Source organism: Leptodactylus fuscus, chromosome 9 (genome assembly GCF_031893055.1).
Source record: "Leptodactylus fuscus isolate aLepFus1 chromosome 9, aLepFus1.hap2, whole genome shotgun sequence".
NCBI lineage: Eukaryota > Metazoa > Chordata > Amphibia > Anura > Leptodactylidae > Leptodactylus > Leptodactylus fuscus.
In genome coordinates, this window is record NC_134273.1 from 82424647 (window position 1) to 82445957 (window position 21311).

Consider the following 21311-nt stretch of genomic DNA (forward strand, 5'->3'; position numbering starts at 1 on the left):
GGTGCGGCAGGCGCGGTGCATGCTGGGAACTGCGGAGAGGAAAGCGTCAACCCGGGAGCCGGGGCCAGTGCTGCACCGCACAGCTGTGTGAGGACACGCCCTGCAGGGGGCACTGCTGCTGGAGGTGGGTAGAGGAGAGCTAGGGGTGTATGGGGGGCTCTCCTTAAGGTAGAAGAGCACTCAGCCTATGGATAGTGATGGTGGATAACCCATAGGTGGCATAGAGGGTATACAGCACTGCATGCAATGCCAATAGGGAGCAGGATCTACCAGACTGAGGGTGGGGTGAAGTGCTTGGGGTGCATGGAAGGGAGGCAATGCCAACCAGGGGCAATAATGCAGAATGTGCAATACAATAGTGCAAACCAGGGGCCTAATATACCAGGCTAGGACATAGGCATATGAGATATGTAACACTGTGCATGCATGTAAGAAAGCCAGGGACAGAATCCACCAGGAAGACTTATATAGGTGTAGCAATATGTATGTAGCATGATACAGGGTAATAATGCAGAATATGCAATGCAATAGTGCAAATTAGGGCCCAATACACCAGGCTGGGGCATGGGCATAGAGGGTGTGTAACACTGTGCATGCATGTAAGAAAGTCAGTGCCAGCCAGGGGCAGAATCTACACGGAAGACATATATATATATATATATATATATATATATATATATATATATATATATATATATGTAGCATGATAAAGGGTAATAATGCAGAACATGCAATGCAATAGTGCAAACCAGGGCCCAATACACCAGGCTGGGGCATGGGCATAGCGGGTGTGTAACACTGGGCTTGACAGTAAGCAAGACAGTGCCAACCTGGGCACAATTACATGGTCATGTACGGTAATAATGCAGAATATGCAATTCAATAGGATCAGCCAGAGGTACCATATACCAGGCTAGGACATGGGCATTGGGGTATGTAACACTGGGCATGCATGTAAGAAAGCCATTGCGAACCAGGGCCAGACTCTACCAGTGATCTGGATATAGGGGTGTAGTAATATGTGTGTAGCATGATACAGGGTAATAATGCAGAACATGCAATGCAGTAGTGCAAACCAGGGGCCCAATATACCAGTCTAGGATAATGACATATGGGATGTGTAACACTGTGCATGCATGTAAGAAAGTCAGTGCCAACCAGTGGCAGAATATTCCAGGTTTAGAGGTGTAGCACTGGGCATGTAGATTGATGCACGGTAATAATTCAGAACATAAAGCACGATAGTGCAAACCAGGGGCCCAGTGTTTCATGCTGGGGCATGGGCAGAGGGAGGATGTGAGACTGGCCTGACTGTAAGAAAGGCAGTGCCAATCAGGGGCACGATGCATCAGTCTTGGATGTTGGCATAGGGGGTATGTAACGCTAGGAGTGCATGTGAGAAAGGCAGTGCCAACGAGTAGACGATACCAGGCAATGACATGGGCATTGGGGTGTAGCACTGGCATGTAGCAGGGTGTTAATGCAGGACATGCAATGCCAACAAACACATTATATTCCAGGCTCGGAGATGGGCATACAGGTTATGTAACATGGGGCATGTGTGTAAGAAAGGCAATGCCAAGAAGGGACAGAATATACCTGGCAGGTGCATTGGGTTGTAGCTCTGGGCATAGAACATGCACGGTTTTATGTAGCATATGCGGGTTTAGACATGGGCATAGTGGGTATGGACCCCTGGACTTGGTAGAACATGCATTGCATCGATTTGGCTGAGCATTATACACCTTGCTGGGGTACGGAGAGGGGCCGGGGTCCTGGTGCACCGTGCCAGCTGCTGTTTGTGATGTGCCAGCCTAGGACCTCAGCTGGTGATCGATACCTGTTGTTGGGGCCTATAGACTGGCATTTGGATCGATGCATTTTGCAGAGTGGAAGGTTCTAGGTCACATATTCAAGATTGTCACATATGTCCGAGGTATTCGTGTAATGTCACTTACAATCAAGTTGTTGGCATGTTGGTAAATGGAGCGGACCCCACAAAATGACGGTGAAATGACAACATGCCTCAGACATCCTGAGCAACTGGCACTAGATATGGGTGAAGTGGCAGCTGGCCGGCTCTGTGCATGGGGGGAGATATGCAGCACGTGGTCAGCGTGCTCCGGTCTACATGTTCTTACTGTGCCATTATTGACTCATGGACATCTCTTCTTAAAGGGCTTGTATCACGAGGGGGGTAACCCCTGTCCGTCTGGGCATATTGCAGGAAGGGTCATGTGATCCACCAGTCGGGGTCACCTACAGCAGCTCGCAACACTGGGCCCTTACTGGAAGTGTCCGCACGTTGTGTTATATTACATGTACATAATGAAGTATTTAGTGGCAGCGGTCAGTAGTTGGTAGCGGGACGAGGACAAGCTGGTATTAACTATTTATTGACTATTAATAATTTAACATCCTGGCTAAGAAATGGTAGGAGTGACCCCACCCAGGCCGCAGAGTCCGCAGCTCCGCTCTCCTTTCTTCCCTCGTTGTCACTTACTTTCACCCTTGCTTTTTTTCTGTCTTTTCACCTTATGGCCAGTGATTGAAGGTTGTCACAGCTCCGCCCCAAATATTGCACCTAGATATTTTCTATACAAACTCGTAGGATATTTTTGATGATTATTTGCAGGTTTTGTTTGCATTTTTGCTGTCGTGGGTATACAAACATTCACCACTTTACATGGAGCCCCCCTTTAAGGATATGTCCACACACAATAGGATTTCAGCCTTGGATTTTGCAAAGAATCTGCATCAGAATTTGTAATAAATCTGTTGTAAAATCTGCAGGTCTTACGAGTGATCTTCTTACCAATTTACCGCTTAATTTTGGTAAAATCCAGATGAAAGTCCGCAACACATATGTGTTAAAATCTTTGCTGCTGCTGTAATATACTGTGGATTTTCTGCTCGTCAATCTGGTCTTGCATTGAGGCCCCTTTGCTAGCAGTGTCCCAGGAAACCGCAGCACGGGGTCCGTTCAACTCACTGGGTCTGGCCGCAGCTATCTTCACCGTAATGTGTTTGGGAGCGCTGCTGTGCCTGCAAAATTTAGAGCGTGACCCCAGCCCTGCAACTGCTTCATTCTTGTGGTCAGTGGGGATGTTTGAGGTCAAACCCCCACCAGCTGCTGTATACTATCCGTTTACAAGCCGGCACTACCCCTTTAAGGCTCTGATGTCACGCTGATGCTCTGGTGTAAGCCGCCATGTTGGAGAGCCGCCCCTCCCTCAGCATGGGACACATCTGTTCATCTCCTGCCGCTGTTACAGCAAACTGGTACTTACGTATTTATTACAGCTCTTTCCTGTCCCCCGAGACCTCAACCCGTCCTCACCCCATAATCAGCGTCACCGCCGGAGCTGTAATCTGTGGGGTTAAAAATAAGGTGATGTCTATCTATATATGTATATATAACCTATCTATGGATTAGTCCTGCTGTTATCTGGTTGTAGCACATTACACATCAAGGAAAGCTGGGTGACCGCCCCTATAGTTGCTGTAACACCCGTCACACACTGCAGGGTTTCCATAGGCTCAGCCTGGCGGTATACACCATAGGTTGTAATAATGTGTATCATTCTTTCTTTAGGATCTGCTCTGCATTTGGCATCATGGACGTCCGGCACAGACTTATGGACTCCTTGCTGGGAGCTTTGCTCTTTTTTCTTCTCCTCTCCAGACCTGGCTTTGCTAAACAAGAGCCGTGCTGGACCTGCCGCAGCCTGGTCAACAACTTTATTAGGGTGAGTCTATAGGAAAATCTGCTCCCATGTAAATGGAGCTGAGCTGCAGTACCAAGCAATACCTGTAGATGGGTGTGGCACTGTTTTTGCAATAAAGGCAGCCATCTTTTTCTACTCCTGGGCATGGACAACCCCATAAAGCCATACATAACGTTACCTCCTGTATTACAGCCCTTCCCAGACGGCCCTGGCATTGTCCTTGTTTGGTGCATTGATCGCATTTCTTTTTGTATTAGGGCATAGAGAAGACAGCCGGGCAAAATTTTGGTGGAGGCAACACAGCTTGGGAGGAGGAGAAGCTGGCCAAATATGAGAGCAGGTATTGTGATTGTCGTGTCTTGGTTTCTGGGGTTTACCAGGACTTCTATATTATCGTGTCATTGGTGGGGTCTGACCCTTGGTTGAAGAGGCTTCAGTATTCAGGTGAGCGCTGCGGCCTGTTCACTGAGTCCCAAGCACAGCACCATCTATGTTATAGTGGCTGTGCTTGGTATTGCAGCTCAGCCCCATTAACTTGAATAGGGCTGATCTGCAGCTATACCATGTGACCTCATCAGTATAGGGATGAAGCTCCTGATATCATGGCCTCTTCAAACAGGTTTTGGATCCCCACAATCACATGACTGATCCCAAGTACAGGTCATTATATAGAAGTCCCCCTTAAGGGGACGGGTTATGCCGCTTCTTAAGGAAAGTACGTTTTGTGACACTTGGTGATTCTGTCCTGTTTCCCGCAGTGAGACTCGTCTTCTGGAGGTGCTGGAGACGGCCTGCGACAAGTCTGACTTTGAATGTAATAAGATGTTGGAGCAGAATGAGGATCATCTGGAGACCTGGTGGTTTAAGAGGTGAGGATGGGGATTAAAGGGGGATATTCTGAAGCGTACATCACCTGTCCAAAGGTGGCCTGTAGTAGTTCAGCTCAATTGAAGTGAGCGTGACTGAGCTGCAATACCACACATAACCTGTAGACAAGTGTGGCGCTGCATTTGTAAGCCGCCTTTAGATACAATTCCAATATGTGTCTCTCTGATTCGCAGACCCAGGGATCCCAGTGACCTCTTTGACTGGCTGTGTAAGGACACCTTGAAGCTCTGCTGCCCGGAAGGCACCTGGGGGCCGGATTGTGCGCGTGAGTGATCACGACTAGAAAAAAGATGGCTTCTATTCCAAAAACAACACCACAACCTTCAATGATGTGCCTGGCATTGCAGCTGAACCCCATGGAAGTGAATGGGGCTGAGCTGCAGTATCAGGCAACACCAGTAGACAGGTGTGGCGCTGTTTTTGCAATAAAAGTCACCATCGCTTTCTACTTCTGGACAAGGACAATCCCTTAAAGCAATAAATAATGTCACCTCCTGTATTACAGCCTGCCCAGGAGGCCCAGACAAGCCCTGCAGCGGGAATGGAAAATGCAATGGAGCGGGCACCCGAGCCGGCACAGGGACGTGCGAATGCTATCCCAGCTACGGTGGCCCCTTGTGTATGGACTGTGCCATTGGTTATTATGAGGAAGCCAAAAATGAGAGCCACCTGGTATGTTCTGGTATGTAAGGGGACGATAGTGCATGCTCCCAATCAGTCATGTCTATATACCGATGTATCTGTTTTAGGTTATATACTGTGGTATGCCCCCTGTAGGTCACAACTGTAAATCTGGCAAAGCTGTCAGGGCGTGCTGGGAATTGTAGTTTCTAAACAGCTGGTGGGTCTCTAGAGGAACCAGCAAAGAATCCTAAATCTTTTACAGGGCAGGTTTATGAGAATCTTCATGGCCAGGAGGGGGCGCACTGACAGGATGAGCTTCATGTTATCCATTTGCACTTCAGGGGCTGCAAATTTTCAACTGCACTTAATTTAAAGAAACGCTGGACAAAACTTAAAGGGGTTGTTCAGGACTATGGTAATGATTGTTGTGACAGGTGGAGGAGGGGATAGAAGGTGTTGTCCTGATTTCCTTATGACCTCTGTGCGGTGTTCTTCCCCTTGTACAGAGTGTCACCGCTCCTGCAGCAAGTGCCAGGGCCCGGAGGAGTATCAGTGTGTCCTGTGCAAGAAGGGCTGGATGCTGCACGACATGAAGTGTATTGGTGAGTGACCACTAATGGAGTCCACGTAGGCCTTGGTTTCGGCCACCCCTGCGGTCTCCGTCCTCTTGGGTCGGCTTGGCCTGTATACTGTGGCGGAGGTGTGCTGTTATTTTGTAATGCGTCATGTATTTGTCTTCTTCATCCGCAGACATTGATGAATGTGGCACGGTGGATCGCTGCAAGTCAAACCAGTACTGTCTGAATACAGACGGATCCTATGAGTGCCGAGGTAAGCGGCCGCTAGGGCTACGTGTCAGGTCTGTGGTCAGTACATAAAGGGAGTGTCCATTATGACCAGGATAAAGCTGAGGACTATCAGTATGTGGGAGGAACCTGGCAGCAGGGTGAGCAGTCTCCCTGCAGCGCCCCAACAGGAGAAATAAAGTATTACACTATTCCCATTGCAATCATGGTAGAAATGAGGATCCTAAATTCTGGCCCCCTCCTGTAAACCCTCATAGGATATTTGACTATGCATTTGGCAGTCTGTCCTACGATGTCTGCACTGCTACCGGCCCTTTAAAAGCCAGGCATATACTTCTGTCGTCTTCAATCTGAGATCTTTTCATTGCATCGCTTCCTTCCTTGTCTCTTTGTATCCAGATTGCGATAAATCCTGCATCGGTTGTATGGGCTCCGGGCCGGCACGATGTAAGAAGTGCAACGCCGGCTACTATCGGGATGGTGCCAAGTGCTTGGGTGAGTACGTCTGTCTACTCTGGGGGTTTGGGACATGATAGTTACATCTCTAGCAAGCTTTTGATGGTATAACAGACTCTTCACTGATCCTTTGACACAGTGTATTGCCCCATACAATATATTGTCTGTTACGTTCACGCCATACAGGTCGGCTCTTCGGACCTTGGTTATATATGATGGCTTCTGTCAATTCCTTCTGTACTCTAATTGGTTGTGGCCACCTATGAAAATAATTCTGATTACTGCCACAAGGTGTCACTGCTGCACACAGTGATAAGCGAATGGGGTTTTGCAGCAGCTCTACCCCGCCGTGACCTCGCCGTATTACAAAGACCTCGTGTCCCGATTTTCTTGACTGTATTGTGGCTGCAAACTCCATCCGACCTTGGGTCAAGCTTACCACATCATTGGGGTCCATTATGCTGTACGTTCGGGTCCCTACACCCAAGTTGGGGACAATAGTTGTGGCTGTAATGAGGTTCTTGTATGTTACAGATATAGACGAGTGCGACAACGAGATTCCCAAGTGTAAAGGTTTACGGGAGGAGTGCGTGAACACCGAGGGGAGCTACAACTGCATCTGTGAGAAGGGCTACATCAGGGTGGATGGATCCTGCAGGGCTGAACACAAAGGTAAGGCGGCCAATGGGTTTGGGGTTCGGTCAGTGAAGTAACCTGCTAATATTAAAGGGGTTGTCCATGGTTTTATGTTGTATTTTTTTCAATTTTTGACCAAACCTCTCATTGGTGGGGACTGTCCATTGGTTCGTGCACAGATCAGCTATACAGTGCGCCGCCTGGTTCGGTGGCCAGATGCGGTACTGCAGCTCGGCTCCCATTAACGTTAACAGTAGCTGAGCTGCAGTACCGGTGCCTGGCCACTATAGGATATGGAGTTGTCTGTATCCAGCTCTGTGCACTGTATATACATTTAGGTAGAAGGTCGCCCTACGTCGTGCCCTGACCTAAATATTTTGCTTTCTCCTTTTTGGAAAGATGACTCTGAGAAAGGCCTGTTTGATGACATCACAGACGACGAGGTGGTGGTCCTGCAGCAGATGTTCTTCGGGGTGGTCATCTGCGCCCTGGCCACACTCGCTGCCAAAGGTGACATGGTCTTTACCGCCATCTTCATCGGAGCCGTGGCGGCCATGGCTGGATACTGGTTCTCGGAGAAAAGCGATAGAGTGCTTGACGGCTTCCTGAAAGGGAGATAGCTTCACGCCCGAGCCTGGACTAGAAGGTGTGAAGGACCTGAATGTCTATGGAGCTCCTCTCTGCTTCACCCCTGGGGCCCCAAAGAGCTCATGACCCAGTCCTGCTGTGCAGCAGAGATGGACGTGTCGTGGTTTGATGACCCAGGAATGCCCCAAGGAAGGTCCTAATTCTCCCCCCTCCCACCTTATACTGTAGAAGACACATAAGCACAGACAACATCTTCAAGAAACCACTGAAATCTCATATCTAAGTACATAGACTCCTTCTATGGTGACAATTCAGATTTTTTTTTTTTTTTTTGTAGCTGGAGAATCCTGTAGGAATTCAGGAATTTTAAAGATTTTATATCCACCGTGGACCTGGGAAGGATTTCTGCACTCGCTATATGTATCTCGCCAGCTTGACGCCATTGTAGGGTTTGTCTATGGCACGTTACTCCTGACCAGGCCGTATGTACTGACAATGGGGTCCAGAGGTGGCTCTGGGGTTTACCAGTGCATGGAGACTCCTTGAAGACAGTCCTGAGGATTTCTCCTAAGTGGTCATTATAAGATATGGTACAGGCGCAGTTATGCGCGAACTTATATGGTGGGTTAGTTTAACTTTTTTTTCGAGGGGGATTATCATGACCTGTGTAGGGTTGTAACATTTTTGCAAACACTTCTAGTGCTCCTTGGCCTCTAGACCTAAAAATGAACCAGCTTTGTACAATCTTGAGTAGAAAAATATCTCCTAAGCCAGGGGTAGGGAATGTACGGCTCTCCGGCTGTTGCAAAACTACAACTCCCAGCATGCATACTGGCTCTGCTGTTCTTGGAGCTCCCATGGAAGTGAGTGGAGCATGCTGGGAGTTGTAGTCTCACAGCAGCTGGAGAGCCGAAGGTTCCCTACCCCTGGCCTAGGTTTGCATCGATACTTTTTGCAAAGTTATTTCATGTTTAAGTTTAGAAGCATCAAAGTAGCAAAGCAAAATTAGTTGCAAAAGTTTACACCCCCTTTAAACATAATATTTACACATTACTCCTCTGCCTATGGTGAGTACACGGTAGCGCCATCAGACACTGACAAGGCTTCTATGCTGTATTTTAGCTCCTCCCCCTACCCCGCCATACACACACAACGCTGGCGGCCATATTGAAACGTCATACTGCCTACCCGAGCAGTCAGGTGTTCTTAAGTTATTTGCATATAATGAAGGGAAAGAATATGGACACGGGCTATAATGACTTGAATTTTTGGAATTTTTTTGTTTATATTGTAACTTTTTATTTAATAGATTTTGGAATTTAAGGGATCGGGAAAAAAAATGAAGTAATAAAAATGTAGCAGGAGAGACCGGACAGAACACAAAGGGTTACTATCATGGCGTGAGGCGTGTTAGCGCTTACATCACAGACCTACAACTCCCAGAGGATCTGCCAGGGCTTGCTGGGAGTTGTAGTTCAGTTGGAGACCCCCCCCGTGCTTTTTTTTATTTTTGTGTACGTTTGCTGGATCGGCTGTTTGTCTTAATTTATTTATCTCAGGATAATAAAGTTATTTAAGCCTTTACAGTCTGACTGGTGGAGGGATATGATACCGGAGATGTGGTAGAGGGGGCTGATAACTGCGGCCAATAGAGTGGACTGGACTGTATGCTGTGTATACAGCTCCTGTGCAGAGCCATGTGTCTCCAACCCTCTGTAGTCATAGCTGGTGAATGGCCCTGCACGAACTTGCCATGCAATGTGGCTTCTTAAAGGCATGTCACCTGTACAAGGTGGTAAGTAGCTTAATTTGCATAAAATACCTCATTTACATATTAGAAAACAGTTACACCCTTCCAGGGAATTCCTTTAATGACTTTTTTTTTTTTTTTGTTGCCATCATTCAGTAGCCCAGACAGCGCTCTGCCCATCCCCCCCCCCCCCCCCCGCTACCAGTATTTGGGTATTTCCAGTTGGCACTGCGTCTTTCTCTTTGACCCTGTACACACTGATCCGCTTATTTCAGTGTCCCGCTCCAGTTAATTGGATTGTACCGGAGCAATTCTCTCTCTTTTAGCATCTCCATGGATCGGCTCAGGCGGCTTTCTTGCCATTTACTCTCCATTAACTAAAGGAAGGAAGAATTTACATTTACAATTCTGCTGGATGACGCTGGAAACGGTCAGCAAGGTTGTAGACCGATAAACCCCTAAGAACATGGCTGAGGTATACAGGATAAGTAATGTATGTACACAGTGACTGCACCAGCAGAATAGTGAGCGCAGCTCTGGAGTATAATACAGGATAAGTAATGTATGTACACAGTGACTGTACCAGCAGAATAGTGAGTGCAGCTCTGGAGTATAATACAGGATAAGTAATGTAATGTATGTACACAGTGACTGCACCAGCAGAATAGTGAGCGCAGCTCTGGAGTATAATACAGGATAAGTAATGTAATGTATGTACACAGTGACTGCACCAGCAGAATAGTGAGCGCAGCTCTGGAGTATAACACAGGATAAGTAAGTAATGTATGTACACGGTGACTGCACCAGCAGAATAGTGAGCGCAGCTCTGGAGTATAATACAGGATAAGGGATGTAATGTATGTACACGGTGACTGCACCAGCAGAATAGTGAGCGCAGCTCTGGAGTATAATACAGGATAAGTAATGTAATGTATGTACACGGTGACTGCACCAGCAGAATAGTGAGCGCAGCTCTGGAGTATAATACAGGATAAGTAATGTAATGTATGTACACGGTGACTGCACCAGCAGAATAGTGAGCGCAGCTCTGGAGTATAATACAGGATAAGTAATGTAATGTATGTACACGGTGACTGCACCAGCAGAATAGTGAGCGCAGCTCTGGAGTATAATACAGGATAAGTAATGTAATGTATGTACACGGTGACTGCACCAGCAGAATAGTGAGCGCAGCTCTGAAGTATAATACAGGATAAGTAATGTATGTACACAGTGACTGTACCAGCAGAATAGTGAGCGCAGCTCTGGAGTATAATACAGGATAAGTAATGTATGTACACAGTGACTGCACCAGCAGAATAGTGAGCGCAGCTCTGGAGTATAATACAGGATAAGAATGTAATGTATGTACACAGTGACTGTACATGCAGAATAGTGAGCGCAGCTCTGGAGTATAATACAGGATAAGTAATGTATGTACACAGTGACTGTACCAGCAGAATAGTGAGCGCAGCTCTGGAGTATAATACAGGATAAGTAATGTATGTACACAGTGACTGTACCAGCAGAATAGTGAGCGCAGCTCTGGAGTATAATACAGGATAAGTAATGTAATGTACACAGTGACTGCACCAGCAGAATAGTGAGCGCAGCTCTGGAGTATAATACAGGATAAGTAATGTATGTGCACAGTGACTGTACCAGCAGAATAGTGAGCGCAGCTCTGGAGTATAATATAGGATATACAAGGTCTCCATAGTACATGACATATAATGATTCGGACTTACCCTCTTGTTCTCATCCCGGTATCTCCTCATGAACAAGGCTCTTGTTCTATCTTTCTCTATGTCTTGGAGGATGGTATATCTATCGGCTTCTATTAAGGCTTCTATCTCCTTGCTCTGACTAGACGTCGCCTCTCTGGCCGTCTTCCACTTCTCACTCATCTGCTTCTTGAGGAGTTGTCTTATTTCTCTCCTGATATATCAGACCAGGTGAGATGTGAATATAAATAGTCTCTTAGGCCTTATCCACACTGCTGTGAATTACAGAACTATAGACGTTACAGGCCTCAAGCCTGAGGCTGCTCGACTGAAGAATGGCTAATAATACATGGACAGCTGAGTCCTCCGAGAGCATCTCTATTGTTTGGTAATAGATCAGATCTCGCCCTTACCTGTATTCTTCTTTCTCTGTTGCGGTGCCATAAAATGGCCGCCTCCAGCCCTGGTGATATCTGGTGAGGCACAAGATGATATTTATGTATAAGTCGTCAGCCTAACATGGTATACTATGGTATGACCCTAACCCCATTGCTAGGCCCAGAACCCGTCCCTGCGCCGCTCCCACCTGCTGTATTCCTTTTGCTGCATGTTGATGACCCTCTGCTGGTTGTGATGATGGGCGGCCATTGTCTCCAGGCTTACTGTCCTCCTATTCACACCCGGGGGGTGCAGGGGATTCAGTCGCTGAGGAAACTGGAACACAAAACCAAGCGGTCCACTTCTAACAACAATGGTCCTGCCCAAATATAACGGGTACTACTAGGGTCTATTTCCTAGTGGGTCCCGAGGATCATTTATCTGGTGGGCCTAAGGACCCTCAATCTGACACCAGGGGCAGAACCATCTACTCCCAGAGTCCTACATAAATATGTCTGATTGTTGTGGGGCCATTAGGGGGCAGTATTGTATCCCCCATATATGTTATCACTTACCACTGTATATAGGCGTACGTACCATACATGACTGGGATACGGTTGCGGTGGGCACTGCGGGGAGGTACAGAGGGGTAATCGGGCATCTTCTTTTTGGAGTATTGAAGTTCCCCAATGTGACCACAGGCGTGCTGGGCAAGGACACCCCTCCTGGAAAAAAAAATCTGCATTACTATGTGTGCACCTGTAGGTGGCGCTATAGCTCTATCCAATGTTTTCTTCTATGGTATATCTGCTGTAATAGGTAATATCGGCTTATTGCATTTTATTGGAAATTATATTAGAATTTTGGCTTATAAACCAACATGAGAATCCCATAGTCCAGCCCTCGCTGGCATCACTGATTGCCACAGCAACACACGCCTTCCTGAAATACTCTGTGCTGCTGTTTTGTCATCCCACTCATATAATTGGATTAAAACCAATGATCTGTAGGGTGGTCGCATGACTGGAGCGGAGATCTCTGGTACTCACGGAGGCTCATCCTGTGGCCTGTAGGGGGCGTCTGTGTCCTGTAATGACAATGCACAATGATAGTAAATGTCACCAAGTCGTGACCTGATCGGTCCGCATCAGAGGACGGGGTGGGGGCCGCAAACATGGTCCTTTACTGAAAATTAGGATCTACCTATAGGACCTACAGTTTCATCAGTATCACCTTCCAATGCTTACTGTTCAGGAGTCTAGCAAAGCTGAGTGACAACTCCTTTAAGAAGTTATATAGTGACCACTTTGTAGGTTACTCAACTTTCCCAGGTACAGACAAAACTACTTAAAAACTTTAAAAAAAAACCCAGCTGTTCTGAGTTTCGATAGCGAGGATAACGTTCCAGGATATACTGCGCTAATCGTGGCAAAATTCGACTAAAATTTATTGTGCCAATTTTTTGTGTTGTGGACAGTTCCTTTAAATAGGGGGCGCGGCTTATAAAAATCGTAAAATGTGGCCGAATATGTATAAGGCAACGTCAGGCGGACAAGTGTAATATTTATCACTATAACTGCTTCCTCAGCTGCTGCAGAACATCTTGAAATGCAATTCCATATTAAGTCTCCCCCTCTCCGGTGCTCACCTGGTGTCGCTGACTGCGCGGGCTCCACTTACAGCCGGGCACAATGTGATGGCTGATGGCTGTCCGTGGGACTGAAGTGTTACTTTCTCTGCCTGTCTCTTCCCTCCTCCCTCTCTGTTCGCTCCTTTGTGCCTCTTGCCGGACTGTTTGCGTCATGTGACCTGCTTCCCCTGGCGACCAAGTGACAATAAGGCCCGGCCGAGTGACAGTGTCCAACATGCGGGGACTCCCACAGAGGCAATGGCGATGCCAAGGAATGCAGAGGATCAGCCCGGGGCCGAGGGAGTAAAGCTTTACTAGCCTCATACTAGCCAGGAATGTCAGTGGCTATATAGGGGGCCGGTGCTGGGGTAGTCTGATGTTTGGTAGTCAAGGGTTAATCCTGCCGGCAGTGAAAAGATGGACGGGATTGGTCACTTTGTGTTCCCGTCACTCCAGACCGTATCATTTACTTTAGCGCCTGCACTTTTACAGCCTCAGGGGTGTGCAGACTTTTGCCATCGCGTGTTGTTACTTTACGTCATCACAAGTTAACCATTATTAAAAATCTCGCCCCGTTTTGCGTATAAGGTTCCTAGGCAGTGTTAATAATAATAATAATAATAATAAATTTTATTTCTATAGCGCCAACATATTCCGCAGCGCTGTACAATTTGTAGGGTTCAAATACAGACAGAAAGATACATTACAAAGAAAGTCATTTCACACAATGGGACTGAGGGCCCTGCTCGCAAGAGCTTACAATCTATGAGGTAGAGGGGGTGACACAGGAGGTAGCAGGGGCGGTATTGCTTATGCAGAGGTCAGACCCTTCTGTAATAGAGGTGACTGTCATTACACAAACATAAAACTGTATGAGCCGTCAACAGTTGTGTCCTGTAACATGTGGATGGAGCTTGGACCTATGAAGTTATCCTGAGATGGCCTCATATCATGTGGGGAAATGTGGGAGCGGGGACAGAGGAGGGTTAAGGGTTTACGTTAGACATTGTGATCGGCCTGTCTGATAAGATGTGTCTTTAGTTTGCGTTTGAAACTGTAGAAGTTGGGAGTTAATCTGATTGTCTGGGGTAGAGCATTCCAGAGAAGTGGTGCAGCTCGGGAGAAGTCTTGTATACGAGCGGGGGAGGTTCTGATAATACAGGATGTAAGTGTTAGGTCATTGAGTGAGCGGAGAGCTCGGGTTGGGCGGTAGACAGAGATGAGGGAAGAAATGTATGGAGGTGCGGCATTATGGAGAGCTTTGTGGATGAGAGTGATAAACTTTAGATTTTATTCTATAATGAATAGGCAGCCAATGTAGTGACCGGCACAGACCCGAGGCATCGCTGTAGTGTCTAGCCTGATAGATGAGCCTGGCCGCTGCATTCAGAATAGATTGTAGAGGGGAGAGTTTAGTGAGGGGAAGACCGATTAGTAAGGAGTTACAGTAGTCAAGGCGAGAATGAATCAGAGAGACAATAAGTGTCTTTAGTGTATCTCTGGTAAGGAAAGGGCGTATTCTGGAGATGTTTTTGAGGTGGAGGTGACATGAACGTGCGAGTGATTCAATATGAGGGGTGAAGGAAAGGTCTGCGTCACACATGACCCCAAGGCAGCGGGCCTACTGCCTAGGAGTTATAGTAAGGCCTGAGACTGCAATGGATATATCAGGGACAGATCTGTTAGATGGTGGAAACAGTAGTAGTTCAGTCTTGGAGAGATTTAGTTTCAGATAGAGCGAGGACATGATATTAGAGACAGCAGAGAGACAGTCACTGGTGTTCTGTATGAGTGCAGGGGTGATGTCACGGGAAGATGTGTATAATTGGGTGTCATCAGCATAAAGATGGTACCTGAAGCCAAATCTGGCAATGGTTTGTCCAATTCTGCGTCTCCATGGTTACAGACTACAAACAAACCTTGCGTAGTCTGTAGCTGTATAAAGATTCCCATATGTGATGATAACCTGATGTATATGGGGGGGGGGGGGCAGATGTCTGGGGGTGCAAGGATTGGGAATGCTGGAGTATCCCCCATAAGACCGATCCTGGCTGTTGGATGATTGCAGCAAGTTATTGTACATGTGTATGAGCGGCTGAAGCCAACGGAGGCGCAGACCCGGAGCCATAAAGCAGCCAGATAGTAATACCTGACCCGGTGCGAGCGTTTCTATGGAAACCGAGCAAAAGTCTCACATTATGGACAGAATAATATTCTATCACTAAAGGGGAGATTTATGGCGGGAAAGAAGAGGTCAGACCTAAAGACAGAGGATCTATCTATATCTATTATCTATCTATTTATCTATCTATCTATCTATCTATCTATCTATCTATCTATCTATCTATTTATCTATCTATCTATCTCCTATCTATCTATATCTATTATCTATCTATTTATCTATCTATCTATCTATCTATCTCCTATCTATCTATCTATCTATCTATCTATCTATCTATCTATCTCCTATCTATTTATCTCCTATCTATCTGTCTATCTATCTATCTCCTATCTATCTATCTATCTATCTATCTATCTATCTATCTATCTATCTATCTCCTATCTATCTATTTATCTATCTATTTATCTATCTATCTATCTCCTATCTATCTATCTATCTATCTATCTATCTATCTATCTATCTCCTATCTATATCTATCTCCTATCTATCTATCTATCTATCTATCTATCTATCTATCTATCTATCTATCTCCTATCTATATCTATCTATCTATCTATTTATCTATCTCCTATCTATCTATCTCCTATCTATCTATCTCCTATCTATCTATCTATCTATCTATCTATCTATCTATCTATCTATCTATCTATCTCCTATCTATCTATCTCCTATCTATCTATCTCCTATCTATCTATCTATCTATCTATCTATCTATCTATCTATCTATCTATCTATCTCTATCTATCTCTCTCTATCTATCTATTTATCTATCTATCTATCTATCTCCTATCTATCTATCTCCTATCTATCTATCTCTATCTATCTCTCTCTATCTATCTATCTATCTATCTATCTCCTATCTATCTATCTCCTATCTATCTATCTATCTATCTATCTATCTATCTATCTATCTATCTCCTATCTATATCTATCTATCTATCTATCTATTTATCTATCTCCTATCTATCTATCTCCTATCTATCTATCTCCTATCTATCTATCTATCTATCTATCTATCTATCTATCTATCTATCTCCTATCTATCTATCTCCTATCTATCTATCTATCTATCTATCTATCTATCTATCTATCTATCTATCTATCTATCTCTATCTATCTCTCTCTATCTATCTATTTATCTATCTATCTATCTATCTATCTCCTATCTATCTATCTCCTATCTATCTATCTCCTATCTATCTCTCTCTATCTATCTCTCTCTATCTATCTATCTATCTATCTATCTATCTATCTATCTCCTATCTATCTATCTCCTATCTATCTATCTCCTATCTATCTATCTATCTATCTATCTATCTATCTATCTATCTATCTATCTATCTATCTATCTCTATCTATCTATTTATCTATCTATCTATTTATCTATCTATCTATCTCCTATCTATCTATCTCCTATCTATCTATCTCCTATCTATCTATCTCCTATCTATCTATCTCCTATCTATCTATCTCCTATCTATCTATCTCCTATCTATCTATCTCCTATCTATCTATCTCCTATCTATCTATCTCCTATCTATCTATCGATCTATCTATCGATCTATCTATGTCACAGAGTATTTATTACGTAGGGAACTATTGGTATTAGTAGGTAGTGGTACATTGAGTTCACTGAAGTAACTATAGGGGACAAAGTGGTGGTACCAGGGCCAGAAGCCAGGACGGCTCACAGGCCTCCCCCACCACACCAGGCTGGTTATACTTCTTTGATATCCTTTCTGATTTCCATTTATGGCCAACAGTCTGTGCATAGTAAATCTGTCCCCCTGTCCTCTGGTGCACTGGAGTGAGAACATTTATGATACACAGCCTGCCACTGTCAGAAAGGGCAACCCTGCTCCTAAATAGCAAAAAAAAGCAGTTGATCAGCAGCATATAGTGAAGGAGTTATACGATGGTGGAGGCTATGGCTTGAAAGGAGAAGCAGTTACTATGTCGGGGCCCCAGAAGGAGATGGGAGAAATGTAAATACTGCAAATATGTATGAATGGGGCACGGCTGATGTATGCAGGAGATGTTGTGCAGCGGCAGGGCCTGTAAGCACTGGGTCACACTAATTCCCAGGCTATTGGGTACTGTACCATAGCCTCATCACTCAGCCTGGCCCTGGTATATACAGTATATAGCTACCAAGGGTCCATAAACTTTACTTTCACAGCCTAGTCCTCAGTTTGTGGACACATCTCCTTCACTCCGATGACATGGCTCCCTGCAGGTAATGACAGGGCAATGAAGTACAGCTCTGGATACAATGACCAGTGAATACAATGCCCGTTGCTGGGGTAATTAGATCATAAAAATCATCAGACAATGTAGCAGGCGGGAAGGTATTGTCCAGAGATCCCGCCTATAACCCTCATACAGAACGTACCGGACAAACATGTTGTACTGGTTTATATTGGTCATATTCATATTCATATAATCACTTACTGTATCCTTAAAGGGAATGTATGAGCAGAACCTAACATATCACCCAGCCCTGCACATAGATCGGTTAGGGTCACCCGAATCAGACGCCGCTTTCCCCTTGTGAATCGGTGACGCTGTTGCCGAGATATCGTTGTTGTTTCATTATGCAAATGAACTCTTTGGTGCAATGGCCGCCCCTTCACGACTGACAAAAACAGCGATATCTCGGCAATGGAGGCAGCGATTCACAAGGGGAAAAAACGTCTGATTCAGCTGACCCTAACCTATCTGTCTAGGGGCTGGGTTGATAATTAGTTTTAATGACAAATTCCCTTTAAGAACCTTTGTCATTTGTAGAACTATGGCTTACGTCTAGCTCCTCTTGTGTGGATAACAGATCTTAATCTGACTTTCTGGAAAGAAGCCGCAGCTCTATTCACTTCATGTATTTGATCTATTGCCACCTCAAACAAGAAGTCACCTTTAACCATACAACTTCACACAAAAGGTGTGTATGAACAACCTCCTCCTGTCTGGACAAGGTGACTGGAGCGAGCGCAACATGAGACGGGCAGAGCGCTGACGGACCTGGCTTCGTTATGGAGACATCCAATAAATCTAGATCCCGAGGCGGTCCTATGGGGATGACTTTGGTGAAATGTTAGGTGACAACCAATATGGCCACCGTTATATCACGCAGGGGGTCACCCAGCTTTCACAGACTTCTGTTGGGTGTATTGCCCTGGTGGAGCTGTCATGGGTGCCAGTAGTGACTGCTACATCTGCACCCCCTATAGCTATTGTATGAATAGGTGACCAATGTCCATTGTAGGAGAACCCCTTTAAAGTATCTTTCCAGGACTTTGGTATTGATGGCCTATCCTTAGGATATCCTTTGATATGTGATCAGAGGGGTCTGTAGAGTTTGAAGAGTCCGTTGCGCTCACAGGCGCTGGTGATGTCACATGGTACAGCATCAGCTCAGTACCATTCAAGTGCAATACCAAGTACAGCCACTATACAATGTATGGCGCTGTGCTTGGTATTCATTGAAGAGGGCACAGTGGTCACCTGAATGCTACATCCTATTCAAGCAGCTGATCGGTGGGGCTCCTGGGTTTCCGACCCTACAGATCACATATTGATGACCGATCCTCACCATAGGTCATCAATATATTGGAAAACCCATACAGGTCCCTGTTGTGTGCCGCCATATGGTGCCACATCTAGAACTTTAGCTAGGCTTTCCTCCACCTCGCTTAATTCAATACATAAGTGGCACCGGGGGCGCGTGTCTTGTGGCCACCTGGCTATGCCCCTGCCATATCATAGACATAAAGCACAATATTTCTCTCGCCTGCTTGGCTGCAGTTTTCATGTCGTCACCCAAGTGATAATATTAGGTCACAAGAGCGATGCGGCGCGGTGTGCGGGACATGCAGCGGCGGTCTCTCCCGTATGTCGCTAGGCTCGGCCTCGCACAGTGTTTGTCTGACATCACCTTGCTCCTGATGAATAGTGTGTGATGTTTGTGTAAGCCTGTGCTGACATCTCGCCAGGACCACCGCAGACCCCTCCACCCATCATCTACCGCTTCACCCTAGCTAAATAAATAGAGGAAATAGGAAACAGATCCGCTGCTTTTTTGTGTGTTTTTTGTGCCTCTTTGATTTTGTTCTGTGGACTCAGCAGCACAAGATGTCTACTGCCTGGAGGAAATCATCCAGCGCCACCGTGTGAGGTCCCCGTCCGGGACTAGATAAGGAATACACAGACGGACAACCTCAGATTTTTCTGGAACGTGGAACAAAATTCTGCAAAGATTAATTTCTTGAGAGGGTCAGAATTGAAGACGGTTAGAGATGAGCGAGTAGTATTCGATCAAATACCTCCCCTGCATAGTTATTGGTGTAAAAAAAAGCGCCAGGGAAGGTGGGAGGGGCATCACATTTTTACTGCGTTTAACCCCTTGGTATTCGACCAATTACACCAATAACTAACTCGCTAACCCGAGTACAACTCGCTCATCTCTAAAGATGATCCTTCACCACCTTCACCAACGCAAGCACTTTCCATCTTGCAATAGCTGCCCCTACACTGATTCCAGTAAAGTTGGAATTTTTTCTCTAGCCCCCGCCCTTCCTGAGGAATCAGCTATTAGGTTTGGTGCCTGATATGCTATCTAGACTCCCTAATGTCCAGTGGGTGGTGACAGGCAGGAGCAGGGAATAGACATGATTTAGAGCTCCCATCAGAAGGAGACAGTCAGGTCTCAGAATCCCACCCCCTTATCCCGCTCCTGCTTGACACCACCCACGGGACATTAGGGAGTCTAGATAGCAAAATTGGCACTTTATTGCTCTGGCGACCTAAACACCAGCCCAACTTTTGCTTCTTCAACATATTCACTAAGGATTTGGACCAAGGAGAGAACATGTCATCTGTAAAGAATAAACTAGCACACTTATATTCCTGAATACGCCATGATTACCATGAGTATGGCGCCACCTGCTGTTTCTTTGAACCTCTTTTCTGCGTCCGCCTCAGTAAATGTTCTAAGGTGGACGCACATGCTCAGTTCGTCCTTCTTTGTGATATGTGGTGATAAATCTGGCATATCTTTGCACTGTCTAGTCTACATGTATACCATTTGTTACTTGGCTTACATTGACACAATTTTGGCACATCATGGCGTGTCCAAGCCATAATCCCTTTCTGGCAAGTCGAAAAAAAGACAGGTTTATGCCAATAGCTAGTAACTTGGGCCAGCTCACGCACTTTTATATCTCCGACCATGCTCTTTATAAAACCATTGTGCAAAACCAGGAGCTTCTTGTGTGACCTCCTCCTAGATTGTAAGCTCTTGTGAGCACGGCCTCCCTCCTTGGTGTATTAGTCTGTAAAGTCTGGCTTTGTCTGTACACGCCTGAGCTATACACATAAGGATTATTATTATTGTCTGGTGACATGATAATTGATGATGCGTTGTACACATTTCAGCCACTTGGTGGCAGTGCAGATCATGAGCTAGGCTTACACGCCATTCAGAGTCCATGTAAAGCTGGATGACAACCTGTACCTGCAATAAGAAGTAATAATGAAGCCTCTCACCCCACCTTTAGTTGTCGAAGACGTCTTTTATTGTATGTACAGGTGTAATTTGGCACACAGTATGGCTGGCCTACCAAGCCTTGACACTAGAGTATACAGAAATACGGCTCCTGTGCAGTAGAGAGACACGGCCCCACGTGGGTGACGCTCTCACGTAGATTGTCACAGCTTCCACAGTCTATACCATTATCACATTCGGGACGCCCCGGGATTCTGCCTCAGCTGCCTCCAATTCCTCGATGAGGTCTTGTATATTCAGCAATGGCAATGAAGTCTTCAGATCCCAAGACTGCTGGTGCAACGTACGCCACAAGGAGTATATATATATATAGGAGTATATATATATACAGCCACGAGTAAAAAGACCTAGATACAGCAGC

The 21311-nt window shown here is 45.8% G+C and overlaps 2 protein-coding genes across 2 annotated transcripts; one reads left to right on the forward strand and one right to left on the reverse strand.

The window, feature by feature from the left end:
- Positions 1 to 9246, forward strand: CRELD1 (CRELD disulfide isomerase 1). The gene is made up of 11 exons (XM_075286224.1): positions 1 to 124; positions 3596 to 3749; positions 3986 to 4068; positions 4487 to 4597; positions 4790 to 4881; positions 5122 to 5298; positions 5747 to 5842; positions 5991 to 6071; positions 6446 to 6541; positions 7037 to 7174; positions 7538 to 9246. The coding sequence occupies exons 2-11, from the start codon at positions 3618 to 3620 to the stop codon at positions 7756 to 7758; spliced, it is 1227 nt and encodes a 408-aa protein (XP_075142325.1). The 5' UTR covers positions 1 to 124; positions 3596 to 3617; the 3' UTR covers positions 7759 to 9246.
- A 465-nt stretch (positions 9247 to 9711) lies between these two features.
- LOC142218081 (uncharacterized) lies at positions 9712 to 13266 on the reverse strand. Its single transcript, XM_075286521.1, has 7 exons — positions 13227 to 13266; positions 12628 to 12665; positions 12176 to 12303; positions 11787 to 11914; positions 11614 to 11673; positions 11225 to 11414; positions 9712 to 9853 (listed from the first exon to the last, which is right to left on the reverse strand). The coding sequence occupies exons 2-7, from the start codon at positions 12635 to 12637 to the stop codon at positions 9743 to 9745; spliced, it is 627 nt and encodes a 208-aa protein (XP_075142622.1). The 5' UTR covers positions 12638 to 12665; positions 13227 to 13266; the 3' UTR covers positions 9712 to 9742.
- Between the last annotated feature and the right edge of the window lie 8045 nt (positions 13267 to 21311).

Excerpts from the sequence above, each read along its gene's own strand:
- CRELD1 (XM_075286224.1), top strand. The coding sequence starts at position 3,618 with ATGGACGTCCGGCACAGACTTATGGACTCCTTGCTGGGAGCTTTGCTC. Across the intron at positions 4,598-4,789 it reads GAGACCTGGTGGTTTAAGAG|ACCCAGGGATCCCAGTGACC; the intron begins GTGAGGATGGGG and ends TCTGATTCGCAG. Across the intron at positions 7,175-7,537 it reads CTGCAGGGCTGAACACAAAG|ATGACTCTGAGAAAGGCCTG; the intron begins GTAAGGCGGCCA and ends CTTTTTGGAAAG.
- LOC142218081 (XM_075286521.1), bottom strand. Across the intron at positions 11,915-12,175 it reads CCGTATCCCAGTCATGTATG|TTTCCTCAGCGACTGAATCC; the intron begins GTACGTACGCCT and ends TTTGTGTTCCAG. Across the intron at positions 9,854-11,224 it reads ACCGGGATGAGAACAAGAGG|TTAATGGAGAGTAAATGGCA; the intron begins GTAAGTCCGAAT and ends TCCTTCCTTTAG.